The 12517-nt window shown below is 37.9% G+C and overlaps 1 protein-coding gene across 15 annotated transcripts in view; it reads right to left on the reverse strand.

Moving 5' to 3' along the window:
- Positions 1-1186: 1186 nt before the first annotated feature.
- CAMK2D (calcium/calmodulin dependent protein kinase II delta) overlaps positions 1187-12517 on the reverse strand; it is a 275544-nt gene continuing 264213 nt past the window's right edge. For 7 of the 15 annotated variants that reach the window (XM_060148635.1, XM_060148624.1, XM_060148621.1 and 4 more), the window contains 4 exons: positions 8446-8540; positions 6348-6576; positions 5875-5921; positions 1187-3245 (listed from right to left, as the gene is read on the reverse strand). In XM_060148635.1, the coding sequence (XP_060004618.1) occupies positions 3154-3245; positions 5875-5921; positions 6348-6576; positions 8446-8540 (463 nt within the window). In that variant the 3' untranslated portion in view covers positions 1187-3153. Of the gene's footprint in view, positions 3246-4387; positions 4484-5874; positions 5922-6343; positions 6577-8445; positions 8541-12517 lie in introns of those variants that run through there. The other 8 variants (XM_060148629.1, XM_060148633.1, XM_060148628.1 and 5 more) reach the window with 4 other exon arrangements.

The following is a 12517-nucleotide window of genomic DNA, read 5'->3' on the forward strand; positions in this document are numbered from 1 at the left end:
ACTTTCGGCTAGACTACCTCGCTATTCCTCATTTTGCTGCTGAGACATTTGAATATGAGTATATCCTTAGCAATATCAGTAAATCTACCTAAACAGGGCAGCGCATATCAAAACAAGAGTTCTATACGCTTCTGAGTAAGGAATAACTAGAACATTGGGAGTATTACTATCAGTGATTAGAACAGTTAGAGCTGCTACCATTTAATATTTCCCACCAAATATTATTCTAGGTACTCTGTACCTATTATCCCTAACCTTCACAATATCCTTATTGTTTTTTTTCTTCTCATTTTATAAACATGAAAACGAAGGTTCAGAGGGAAGAGGCAAATTGCTCAGAGTGTCAAAGACAACAACGACAGAACCGAACAATAAACCCAGGACTCCGATTGCACTGTGAGTTTCCCATTTATGGTTTGGCCATGGTTCAGCAACTACTAACAACGTCTCCCTTCCTGGCTCTTATATGGAGCCACGGATACAAACACACAGTTCTTGCCTAGAGAGGCATTACTCCAGCAGAGAACACACAAAGATGTATCTCCAAAACAATGTGGTTGGCGGAAGAGTTGAACACAAAGTATGGTCAGTACTGAGAGAGAGAGAGAGAGAGAGAGAGAGAGAGAGAGCGAGCGAGCGCTTAGAGCATGGTCTAGGGAGGTTTGCTGGAGGGGATGATAGTCTAAATTGAATTTCAAGGAATGAGTAAGAATTAGATTGAAGAAGTAGGGGAAGAATATTCTAGAAACATAAACGTGTGGTGCTTTTAATAAACTGAAAGAAGTTGAGTACTTCTGTACACTCAAGTTCAAGTTGAGGGGTAGCGGGAGATGAGGCGCTTGCCTATATATTGGAGATAACACAGGTTTGGTCAGATTTGGGTTAAAAATGGAATCTAGCTAGCAGCCATGAGAAGGATGGAGTGGAAGGCACATTTAGAAATTTTTAGGACTCTTGTTTTAACTGCTTTGTTCTCAGAAAAATTTCCCTAGGAGAGACATTTTGTGCACACAGTAACTTGTCATCATCACCAAGTACGTTCTTAGAAGGAAGCTCAGTTCAGTAGCTTCATCTTTATGTCAAAGGTAAATTATGGACTAATGAGACCATATAGTGCCATTGGCACTAGCCAGCGTCACACATGCATAAATAAATACAGTACCTCTTAAAAATAAAAATGGACACATTGTCAGCAGAAATCACAAATTTATTAACTCTTAAATATATCAATCAGTCATTTACCATTATGGCAAGAAATATATACAGTGTCCCACGGTAAACTGCAGTGTTTCAAAATGAGAGAAGATAATTAATAAATGTGTAATTCAATTGTGGTGGAGAGAACAAATCACAATTTCCTCACGTCTTAGTGCGGAAGACAAACTTGATCTACAGTAATAATACTTCAACACCACATGCTAAAAGTGTAAAAAAAAAACACTCTATACCTATTTTGTTAAAAAATACATGTATGCCACGTATAGCTGCTGCACAAAAAGGTAAAAGAAATTAAAAAGGGAAAAATGAGGCCATTATTTTTTCACAGATCTCATTGGCAGGTTAACATGGCCCAATACATTTACTGTAGATATTTATTTTATTTTAAATATATATAGTTTTAAATCGTGTAATAATTATCAGAAAAGCTTCAATCCATCTACCATACATCCACTAGCAACAATATCTAAGGTGATTAGTAATCAACACAGAAAGGTGAAATGAGAGAAAAGAGGGAGGGTTGATGTTTTTATTTTTTTGCTTCTGCTTTAAAAATAGGCTTCTGGGGATTGTGAATTACTATTGTTAAAATAATGCTGATGAAGATACCATGCACTATAAAGCATTTCAGGGAGGAGAAAAAGCCCCACAGGAATTGAATAAACAAAGGAGAAATGAGAAGCACAGAGAAAACAGGGACAATCCCTCCCGCCCCCCCCTTTTTTAAATAGGAAAATGCTAACTCCTCGAAGGAAGATAATGTTACTCTGACACATGAGAGAAGCTACAAAAGCACAAGTCACAGAGACAGAGTTCAAAACAAACACTTAGGAGAATGGAAAACACCCGCAGGCCTCTCTAACTTCAGAAAACTAGCCAGGGATGACGCAGGAGGCGCGCATCCTGCAAGGCAGAAGGAAGCGCCTTTGCACAAAATCCTGATCTACGACCAGCTTGGTACTCTCCTGGCAACTGCACCAATCAGTGAGACGTGGTGCAGGTACAGTAGGAACCTACTTGCTTTTATTATAAGTTTAAACAATTCTAATACCTCCAACATAGTTAGGATCCCTACGTCCAAACTCGAGCAGAATTACAAACTTTTGAAATCTTCTTGACATCATTTTTATGGGCCCAGAAGATGATCAAAGCACTAGTTTAGCCACCTCCGAAAGGCCTGTTTTTATTTTACCTTCATTATGCAAATTTCACTTTTCTCACACTACTAGACAAAAAGAGAAAAAAGAATGAAAAGCAGAAAAATATAAAGGAAGCAAACAAAAGTAATAAAGAAATAGGAGAAAATGAAGAAAAAAGAGCATAGGTTTGAGAAAGGAACAAAAAATTCAGCAAATTTCACCAGAACAGTGCAAGTATACCCTAAAGTGATCAAACTCGTCAATGACGTGAGTTTTTCCAGTTTACACAGTTTGACCAAAAAAGACATGACTTTAGGTAGTAGCAAACCCACCGATTCTCGCTTCCACATTCATAAGTGATTCTGCCCACGTATCAATCCCTTTAATTGTTAAACAGCAACACAGCTTTCAGTGACATATCAACCATTTCAACCAGGATCACACCAGGAAACTGAAGGTAATTTCTTTTCCCTTTTTTTGTTAAACAAAAAAGCTAAAACAGATGAACAGCAAAGAGTTTTTAAAAACTTACATTTCTGTTACAAACTGTCATTCAAAGAACGATAATTTTGAAGTCTGTTAAGTCTTGGCATAAGCAGAGAAACCGGATGAGTAGGTTTGTACTTTGGAGTATTGTGGAATTTTGTCTGACCTCCCCCTATTGTTTGCCAACAGTGATTGAAGTTTGCATGGAACATCTCCATAGTTGAAGTGTAAACAATGTACAGGAAGGAATATATGACAAGATGATGCATCACATGTGCATTACACGTAGGACCTTCACAACTTCATGCACTCAGAAACATGCATGAAGAGGAGGAGAGGACGGCCCAGGGTTACCATCCAGGTGAGAACAGAGAATGCAGAAGTGGCACTGTTGATACTTAGCTGAAAGGAGAGAGGGGAGACATAAATTAAACTGTTTTACAAAGTAGCATCAAATTGCTTTGCCAAAGATTAGGCTAGGCTACGATTTTATAACTCAGCAGTTAATAGATCGAAAAGGCTACGTATAAGAGATCTTTGCTTGCAGTCATTAAAAGAGAAAATGCACAATGTTAAAGCAATTAATATGGATCTTCTACTTGAATCTGTCAATTTGTCCACACAGAGCTAAGCTAAAAATAGACGGGGACTCAGGCTGCAAGCACATGATGAAATCTAAACATACATGTTTACCGGACAAATTAATAAATGAATAGCATTATTTGGTGGAAAGAGACGAAAAGTTTAAATGCATCCTTTAGCTTCTGTCATTATTCTTAGACTCTGCGGGAAATCACACCTAGAAGTCAATTTTACAGCCTCAGAAGTAGGGAAAACACGATTATTCTTATTTAATTGGAGGCCTTCTTTCTTTAAACCAACAGCTGGGAGCACTACCTCTTCCAAGGTCTGACAAGGTTCAGTGCTTGCTTTGAATGGGGAAAAAATTCACAACAGTACCACACATCTGAATTATTCTAATCCAAGGTAAGAAGCAAATCTTAGGAAATAACAATGCAGGCATGAATTGAATTACAGTCAACTTCCAATTATCCTCTGGAATTACTCGCTTTGTTTTAAATTTCAGCTTGACTTCCTCCTCGTGGTCAAACACTATTATATTCAGTCAGGCAGAGCCAATTAGTCTACCTATTAACCTTAGCCAAGTGCAGAACAGGAACTGTAACCTCTTGTAAAACAGTAAGACTCCAAAAGATCCTAGAGCCTGATATAAATTAGTTCTGGATAATTGAGAGTTGTCTGAATTGACCCAGAGAGAAGTGACTTTTGATGTGAGAACTCCAGGATATTCCAAAACTGCCACAATCCATGTGCTGAAGGGAGGGTCTCCTCAGCACTTTAGTACCTTGAAAATATGGGTTATGCTACACAATGGTGCCAACCATTAGACTCAAGAGCTCATGCAAATATGGTTTTCACTGAAATAATGTGAGGAAATATCCTCAAAGGGAGGAAAAACAGCCATGCAGCTTTTCAGTCATTAGCTCCAATCACAAAGTATCATGGAGCAGGGTGTTACTTACAAGACCCACATGGGAATGGTTTTCAGGCCTTAGATGTTTTGCCACAAAGAGGTGCTTCCTGAGAAGTTTTCTTTCCCATTTGGAATACAAGATGGCCTATTAAGAGAAGCCCCATTTAAGCCACCTGGCATAAAATGAAGTTTTCTTAAATAGGCTCTATCCCATAAACACTTTAGGGAATTGTAGAAAAGCCTAACCTTCTAGTACTGAATGAATGTAATCCCTTCTGTATTAACTGGAAATTGGTGCTGTACCTCTTTGGGGTAAAAAACACAGAAATGCACAAAAACAGGTGTCTTCATTATCGTTACATTCCTTTTGTCTTTCTCTTAATTACTTAGCTTTTTTTTGGGGGGGGGAGTGAATTTCAACCTATTTTTTTTTCCTTACTGACCCACTTTTTACAAATCCAACAGTGATACATAATAAGGCTATAGAGAAGGCCATTGAAAACCACTGTGGTGGGACATTATTAAACTAAGACATTTTGATGGATTCTCCGGAGTGAGTTGAATGGCTGTTTGTGTGGCCTTGATTCCCCATCCCATGCCCCCCAGATATTACCAGGTAATCCTGGTGAGAGAATCTGGAATGAGATCAGCAGTTGGCCGAACTTCTACTGATTCTGAACACCCCTTCTTGTTCTCATCTCACCCCACTTTACTGACGCAACCTCAACCCCCATGATTCCCCTTGACTCGAGCTGGAGCCAGCCTTCCTTACTGACAATCCTCTACCACAGGAAGCTAACGTCTGACCCTGTGCTTTTCCTCATGATGCTCCTTGAACTTGGACTATCTTCCTTTTGTTCTTTCTATCCTTCCATTTCTCCAAATTCCACTCCTCACTTAAGACCTTGTTCAAAATTCTTTTATACACAGTATACTTCCAAACTGTTATAAACAGTTTGCTACATTAGTCATTCATTCCCTTCTACACTGAAGTTGATTATAAACTTTGTTTTTTCTTTGGTATTGGTTGTAAGTTGCTTTCTAAACTAGAATATAAGTTCCTTAAGGGCAACATCTTTCACCTTGCATTTTACCTGGCACATTTTACCTGCACCTATGTGATGTGCAATAAATATGTCTAATTATTGATTGGAAGAGCAAACATGACATCTGAGGTAGAGTGCTGTAGTGAGAAAGATGCTGAAATACCTAATACTTGCACCTTAAATGCTGTATTTCATACATTTCTCATAATTGAGCACCAGTAGAAGAAAACCTGTGAAATGAAGCTCCTGATATTATACAGTCTCCCCACAGTATCTGGGGGGGGGGATTGGTTTCAGAACCCCCGAGGATATCAAAATTTGCAGATGCTCAAGTTTCTTATTAAAATGGCACAGTATTTCATATAACCTACACACATCCTCCCATATACTTTAAATAATCTCTAGTTTACTTAGAATACCTAACACAATGTAAATGCTATGTAAATAGTTCCCTGCAAGACAAATTTAAGTTGTGCTTTTTGAAACTTACTGGAATTTCTCCACCCCTGAAAATTTTTGATCTCAGGCTGGTTGAATCTGTGTGTAAGGAAACCATGGATAAGGAGGGTCAACTGTATTGGTCATTTTAGAAACTTTTCCCCCTAATTTTTCCCCTTCCTCTGCCAATTGTGACAATGAAGTCATAAATAGTTTACCTTATTACATGAATTCTCCCTGATTTAACCATAAGAGAAATCAGCGTAATAGGGTATCCTCTAATTCCTGTCTAAAACTATTGTGTACTTTCTAGGGCAAGTTTCAACCCACAAAAGGCTAGTCTGATTGATCTTTCTGGAGAATTACAGACTGCTTCTCATGAAACATTAATTCCCACCAGTGTAACTGACCACTAAATGACCACTAGCATTAAATAACAGATGCCATGCTATTAACAATGGAATAAGTAAAAGACGGTGACCAGGGGTATATTAACAAAGAAGCTGACAGCCTGGAAATATTTACTTGATGGGTACTGTTCGCGACCCCGAGCGATGAAAATGAACATTCTGCCACTTTCCATCCCGGCGGTGCCACACACGTGTCTCTTCTGACTGCATTGTTTTTGGCATTCCGCTGCCATCCATGTACTGTGTGAGCCTAATGTATGCTATGCAGGCAGCATCATCGCCTACCAGATGTACATGGGGGTTCAGGATAATAGTGTGGATTGGTTTATTGCTTTTGGACAAAGCTGAAAGAGAACAACATGGAAAAGAGAATTTAGTTTCTATGTAAAGTAAACCAAAACCAATAATAACTTCAGTTGGGACCAATAAATAGAATGCCATTCAACTATTAGTTCTTTGCATTAACTGAATGCCTGGTACTGTGCAAAGTATAAAGAAAAAGAGAGCAGAAGTAAATACAGTCATTATTTTCTTTGACTCCCTTTGTAGTTAAATTGTATGCCACTCTGAAAACTTTGAGAAAGCTGGAGAGACATATTTATATTGGGAAGTGGTTAGGAACAAGCCATAATATGAATAGAGATGGAGAAGGGCTGGCCCAGGTACACGGAGCAGTTCCTGTCTTTCCAATGAAGGAACCACTGGGGCAGTTGACAGGGCATCCTGTGGGCTTGTTCATTTTTTTTGTTAGTTGGTGAAGTACATGGGACAAGGGGAACATATCAAGCATGGAGACTGCTGTCTCCTAAGCAGGCTGGCCATAGTGTGACTCTGTTTCCCCATCTCATCCTGTGGCTCCTTTATTTAGTAGCGTCCATTCTATGTTAGTCCAGCTGTGGTTATCCAGTAAAAACCCAAAATTTGGTGTTGGCCATATAGCCTGATTCTGATTCTCTAGCTCTTTTCTTTGGTTGAGCAGCCCTAGGCTCCAGCCTTTGTTGTTTTGACAATAGCTATTTATTCTAGTTATTCAATGACTGAGATATGAAGATTTAGTGCAGATAATTGATTGATGATGCTACTCTCTTAGATCACTAAAACAGGTAGAACTGTTTTACCTGTTAACCAAACACGTCCTCCATTTTCAGAAAAGATCTGAATAAATTACTTAGTGCTACAGTCATGTAAAAAAGAATATCCCATTATGAAGAATATGTATTTTATGTTGAGGTAAGTTAAAATATTAATGGGTTAATTATTCTTTTACTACAGGTGAGATGGTGTCAATCGAGAGTCAACTGAAGAAAAACATTATGAGATGCTGTCAGTCACAGTGCGGGATGGAACAGAGAGAACAGAACATTTACTGAAGCTTTGTTAAGGCCAATTTACCACATAGTTATCTTTGCTTGCAAATGTCTAGTGCATATAAGACAAAGCAATTCATTAAATGTAAAAATCCATGCCAAGGCAGACATTTTCAGTGCTTATAATTACTGGATGTGAGCTTGATTATCCTAATCATTACTACAATTCCTCTTTAATTCATCAAAATCTCACTGCAAAAGGTGAATTCCCTCCCTGCATGATACCTAATGTCGTTATGTGTGAGGGAAAGGAGCATAAAAGAAACTTCTGGTCTACACTTTTCTTGGTGACCTGAAGGAATTCTGCAGGAGTTTCTTTTGTCACTTTCTCTTTCCTCTGAGACCATTAAAATTCTTGTAATTGGAACTGAAATATTTATCTGATTACTCATCTTCATTTATATTTATTTTACCTTGAAAAGGAGCATTAATTATGCTTGGAAGCCCTCCTCTATGTCAAATATTCTGGCATGCTGTGTTTTTTTTTATCTTTTCATATACAAACAATGTTTTATGAAAACCATTTTCATAAAACTATGTTTTATGAAAAATTCAACAATTTTTGGTCACTCATTTCACAGCTTATATTATACATTCACTGGGACTTCTATGGGGTATATTCAATCAACATCACTTTTTTATATAAACATACTTTTCAAAACATATAAAACTCTTTAAGGCCGTCATGTTTTTCAATTTCAAATACAAAAATATAAAAATACGATGCAAAATGCTGGACTAAGGTAAAAACTCTCATTGCAGCAAAGAGCCAAAGAATCTGTAAATTTGGGAGAAATTCAAAGAGAATTTGGAAAAGGCATGATATTAAATTTAGAATAAATGTACCATTCTCAAAGTAGAATCGATGAAAGTCCATCCCTTCCACTAAATTACCCAAAGCTTCAGGTTCAAAAGCAGTAAGGCCTGGGTCACAGATTTTCCTGTAGGAAAAAAAAATAAATAAATGAGTTAATGTAGTTCGTTGTTTCACAATATCTATTCTTATTTATCAGCCAATGAAGGAGTTTTTTTAAAAATATAAAATTTCTATCACAGGGCTTGGCAAGGCGGTTTGAGGAGCAGACCCTAAAAAGGAATATTGCAGAGACCTCAGACAGGGGCGAGACAATAAAACCAGCTCCAGCAGGCGGTAATCTATCACACTTTAGGAAGTTTCCTTTTTTAAAATGCCTACTTTTCAATTTCCAAGGTGAACTCTCTAGGCTTTCCCCAGTTTTTCTAATTCCCTAGTTTTTTAGTTGTTATAAGTTTATTATTTTTTAAATGCTCTCCAAGTCCAAGCTACCCTCCAAGTCCTATAAAATCAACTTTGGCTCTGAAATTAAATACTTTCGGAATAATTTTTGACATCACCTACGTTCATATCAAACATGTATATATGATTGATTTGAAGGCAGGTGTCACATCCTACACTTTCTGGCAATGTCTGACAGACTTAAGTAACCTTTAATTAACAAGCTTAATTAACTTAAAATTAATGAGAGATTCAAATGCACATTAGTTTTCTTTTTAATCCTAGAAATGTAATTCAAGAAAAACATATACTATTTTAAATATTCAGAGAAAGCCAATGGGCTTTCTTGGAAAATTTTATTTATTCAATGAAGAATTGTTAAACACCTACTATGTAGCAGATATTCTTTGAAACAATTATAACACAACAATTAATAATGGAATGGAAATAAATACGAAGTGCTCAAAAACCAGATGACATATATGTGAGAAAGGAAAGTTGAGCTGGGCTTTCTGGAATGAGTAGGAGTTTTCCAGGTGTGTGGAAGGGGGTAGGCAGAGGAGGGCAGCAAGTACAATGGCAGAGTATGGTTGGGGAATGATGGGTAGTTGCTTGACATGGTGAGCACTGGGTCTGGGCATGTTTATAAGTCCCGTGGAAACAGAGGAGAAAATATTTCCTTGGGCCTGTGGTGATCAGCTTAGGCTTCTCACAGAAGGTGCCGTAAAATCTGGATTTGAAGAATTAGTAGTTCACAAAGTTAGATAAAAGGAATACGTACTGAAAGATTTTGGATCATTTATTAATTTGGTGGGGCTACATCTAATTTCGTATGGAAATTGCCCATTTGGGAGGAAAAATGTTTTAACTGTTCAACAGAAATGCAAGTTTCAAAAGCCTCACTCATTATGGTTCTTGAACGTATGGTTCACAGAATTTTGGAACTGATTTTTTTTTAAGAATACTTTTAAAGTAAAAAATCACAGTGGTTATTCGTTGTGATAAAGAAAGCCTTAGTTGCGGGTGGGGTGGGTGTGGGTGGGGATTTTAAACTTTGCCTCAGACTTCCTGGGGGGCAGGTATTAAGGCTCAAAGTTAAATATACATAATCTAAGTAGTAAAATGGGAAAAACAGTGTTCCCATGGTAACAGGACTTTATTCTGCCAGGGGCTATTACTTTATCTATAAATATGACTTTTGGTTGTCAACATTAGTGAATCAAAATTTTTTACTACTTTATATCAGCACCAAAATCACCTGAGAGGGGCTTCCCTGGTGGCGCAGCGGTTGAGAATCTGCCTGCTAATGCAGGGGACACGGGTTCAAGCCCTGGTCTGGGAGGATCCCACATGCTGCGGAGCAACTAGGCCCGTGAGCCACAACTACTGAGCCTGCGCGTCTGGAGCCTGTGCTCCACAACAAGAGAGTCCGCGATAGTGAGAGGCCCGTGCACCGCGATGGAGCCTGCGCGTCTGGAGCCTGTGCTCCACAACAAGAGAGTCCGCGATAGTGAGAGGCCCATGCACCGCGATGAAGAGTGGCCCCCGCTTGCCAAAACTAGAGAAAGCTCTCACACAGAAACGAAGACCCAACATAGCAAAAATAAATAAATTAATTAATAAACTCCTATCCCCAACATCATAAAAAAAAAAGTCACCTGAGAATCACTGTACTATGATGGACCTTTTTACCCAGCCATTGAGTCAAAATACTTGAAAACTTGTTCATGTGTTCTTTCTCTCTCTCATATGTTTCTTCTATGTAAGTAATGTATGTATGTATCTCTCTCTCTCCTATCACAGGCTTTGGATTAATAAAAGATTCACAAAGCTGCCACTTGACCTGTGGGTGTGTATGCTCTGAACAGGTGTTCTAAGGACCAGCTGACAGGGCTGTACCAATACATTCTACCATGCAAAAAGCTCCCAAATGCAAGGTCCTCTTGGATTACCCCTGGGTCTGAGTGTACAAAAATCAAGCCAGATTACAGGCAAAGGAATTCGTAAACTGATGTGATTCCAAGGAATTGCATTATTTAAAATACCCTATTTTAAAGTGTCAGAATATAGGAAACGCTATATTTTGCCACTTTTTCCTGGCTAACAACACCAACAAGACACACTCTACCAATCCGCAGGGGAATGTTATTCCAAAAGATTTTTATCCTAAGTATATTATATTTGAAGAATCATATTGGGTCTAACAAAGTTATATCAGCAAAAAGAATAAAAGGGAATAGGTCTTACGGCACAGAATTCTAAACAGCTCTTTAACAACTGTTCAACTGTTTAATTCTCTGACAACAAACAGTGTTCTTTTAAACTCCATTTCTTACTATTTCTTTCATTCTAAGTATACTTTTATTAGGTCCTGTTAAAGAATTGATAAACACAAATACATATATATGTATATACTTATGTTTGTATGTATTTGCACACACATTAATTTATAAGAAGCAGTCCTGGATTTAATTTAGTTCTTATATTCAGTTACTCTCTTCCATATTTTATATTTGGCTAGCTATTTGTAACTGATGATAAAAAATATCTTCTTATTATACAAAACTTGGAAAGAAGCAGGAAATAAAAAACACAGTTTCATCTCCCAGAGGCAATATCTTTTTTCCTTTTAAAAACCAATTTGTCATATTTCATTCCGTTTTTATATTTTCTCTTATGTAGTTGGAATAATTATGTACACACACGTTTATATCCTGCTTTATCTTCAGTGAATACTCATAAGCGTTTTGCCAGATCGCTAGAAATTCTGCATAAGTATCCACGGTTCCAAACACACCACAGATTAATGTTACCATAATGTTGGACATATAAGCTGTTTATAATTTTTCACTATTTTGAATATTGATTCCATAACTATCTTTGTTCACACTTTTTGTCCCTGTTTTAAATTCAAAATCCCATGTTAATTTTTTTTTTTTTTTTTTTTTTTGCGGTACGCGGGCCTCTCACCGCTGTGGCCTCTCCCGTTGCGGAGCACAGGCTCCGGACGCGCAGGCTCAGCGGCCATGGCTCACGGGCCCAGCCGCTCCACGGCATGTGGGATCCTCCCAGACCGGGGCACGAACCTGTGTCCCCTGCATCGGCAGACAGACCCTCAACCACTGCGCCACCAGGAGAGCCCTAAATTTTTATAACTAGGAACATAGGGTTAAAGTAGTGATTTGAACCTTTGGAAACACTTCCTGGTATATAAATGCGACCCAAATCCCTGCTGTCACCACCACTCTGAAAGTCTGTCCCCATTTATACTCCATCAGGTGGTGGGAAAAGTCACTATTGTCCTGCAGTATCTGTGCCCCTTTGGTGATCAGCGGAGTTTTTATCTGTGCTGATTTGATCGGCAGAAAACCCTCCTTCAGATTTGCACACAACTAGTGGACATCAACATGCTTTCATTAGTTTACTTGTCATTCATATTTCCTCTTTTGCTAATCGCTCAGTTCCTTTACCTATTTTTCCACTTTTCAACCTTATCTTCTCAATCTAAATTAACTTTTGACATGTTTTACAAATATTTTTCTGTTTCTTTTTTGTCTGTTTTATTTTGGCTTTAAAAAAAATTAAAGTATATAAAGTTTCATCTATTTAGGTAGCCTAATCATTTCACTTTTTCATTTCACTGACTTCCCCTGCTTTTAAACT

The sequence above is a fragment of the Lagenorhynchus albirostris genome, chromosome 4 (genome assembly GCF_949774975.1).
Source record: "Lagenorhynchus albirostris chromosome 4, mLagAlb1.1, whole genome shotgun sequence".
Taxonomy (NCBI): Eukaryota; Metazoa; Chordata; class Mammalia; order Artiodactyla; family Delphinidae; genus Lagenorhynchus; species Lagenorhynchus albirostris.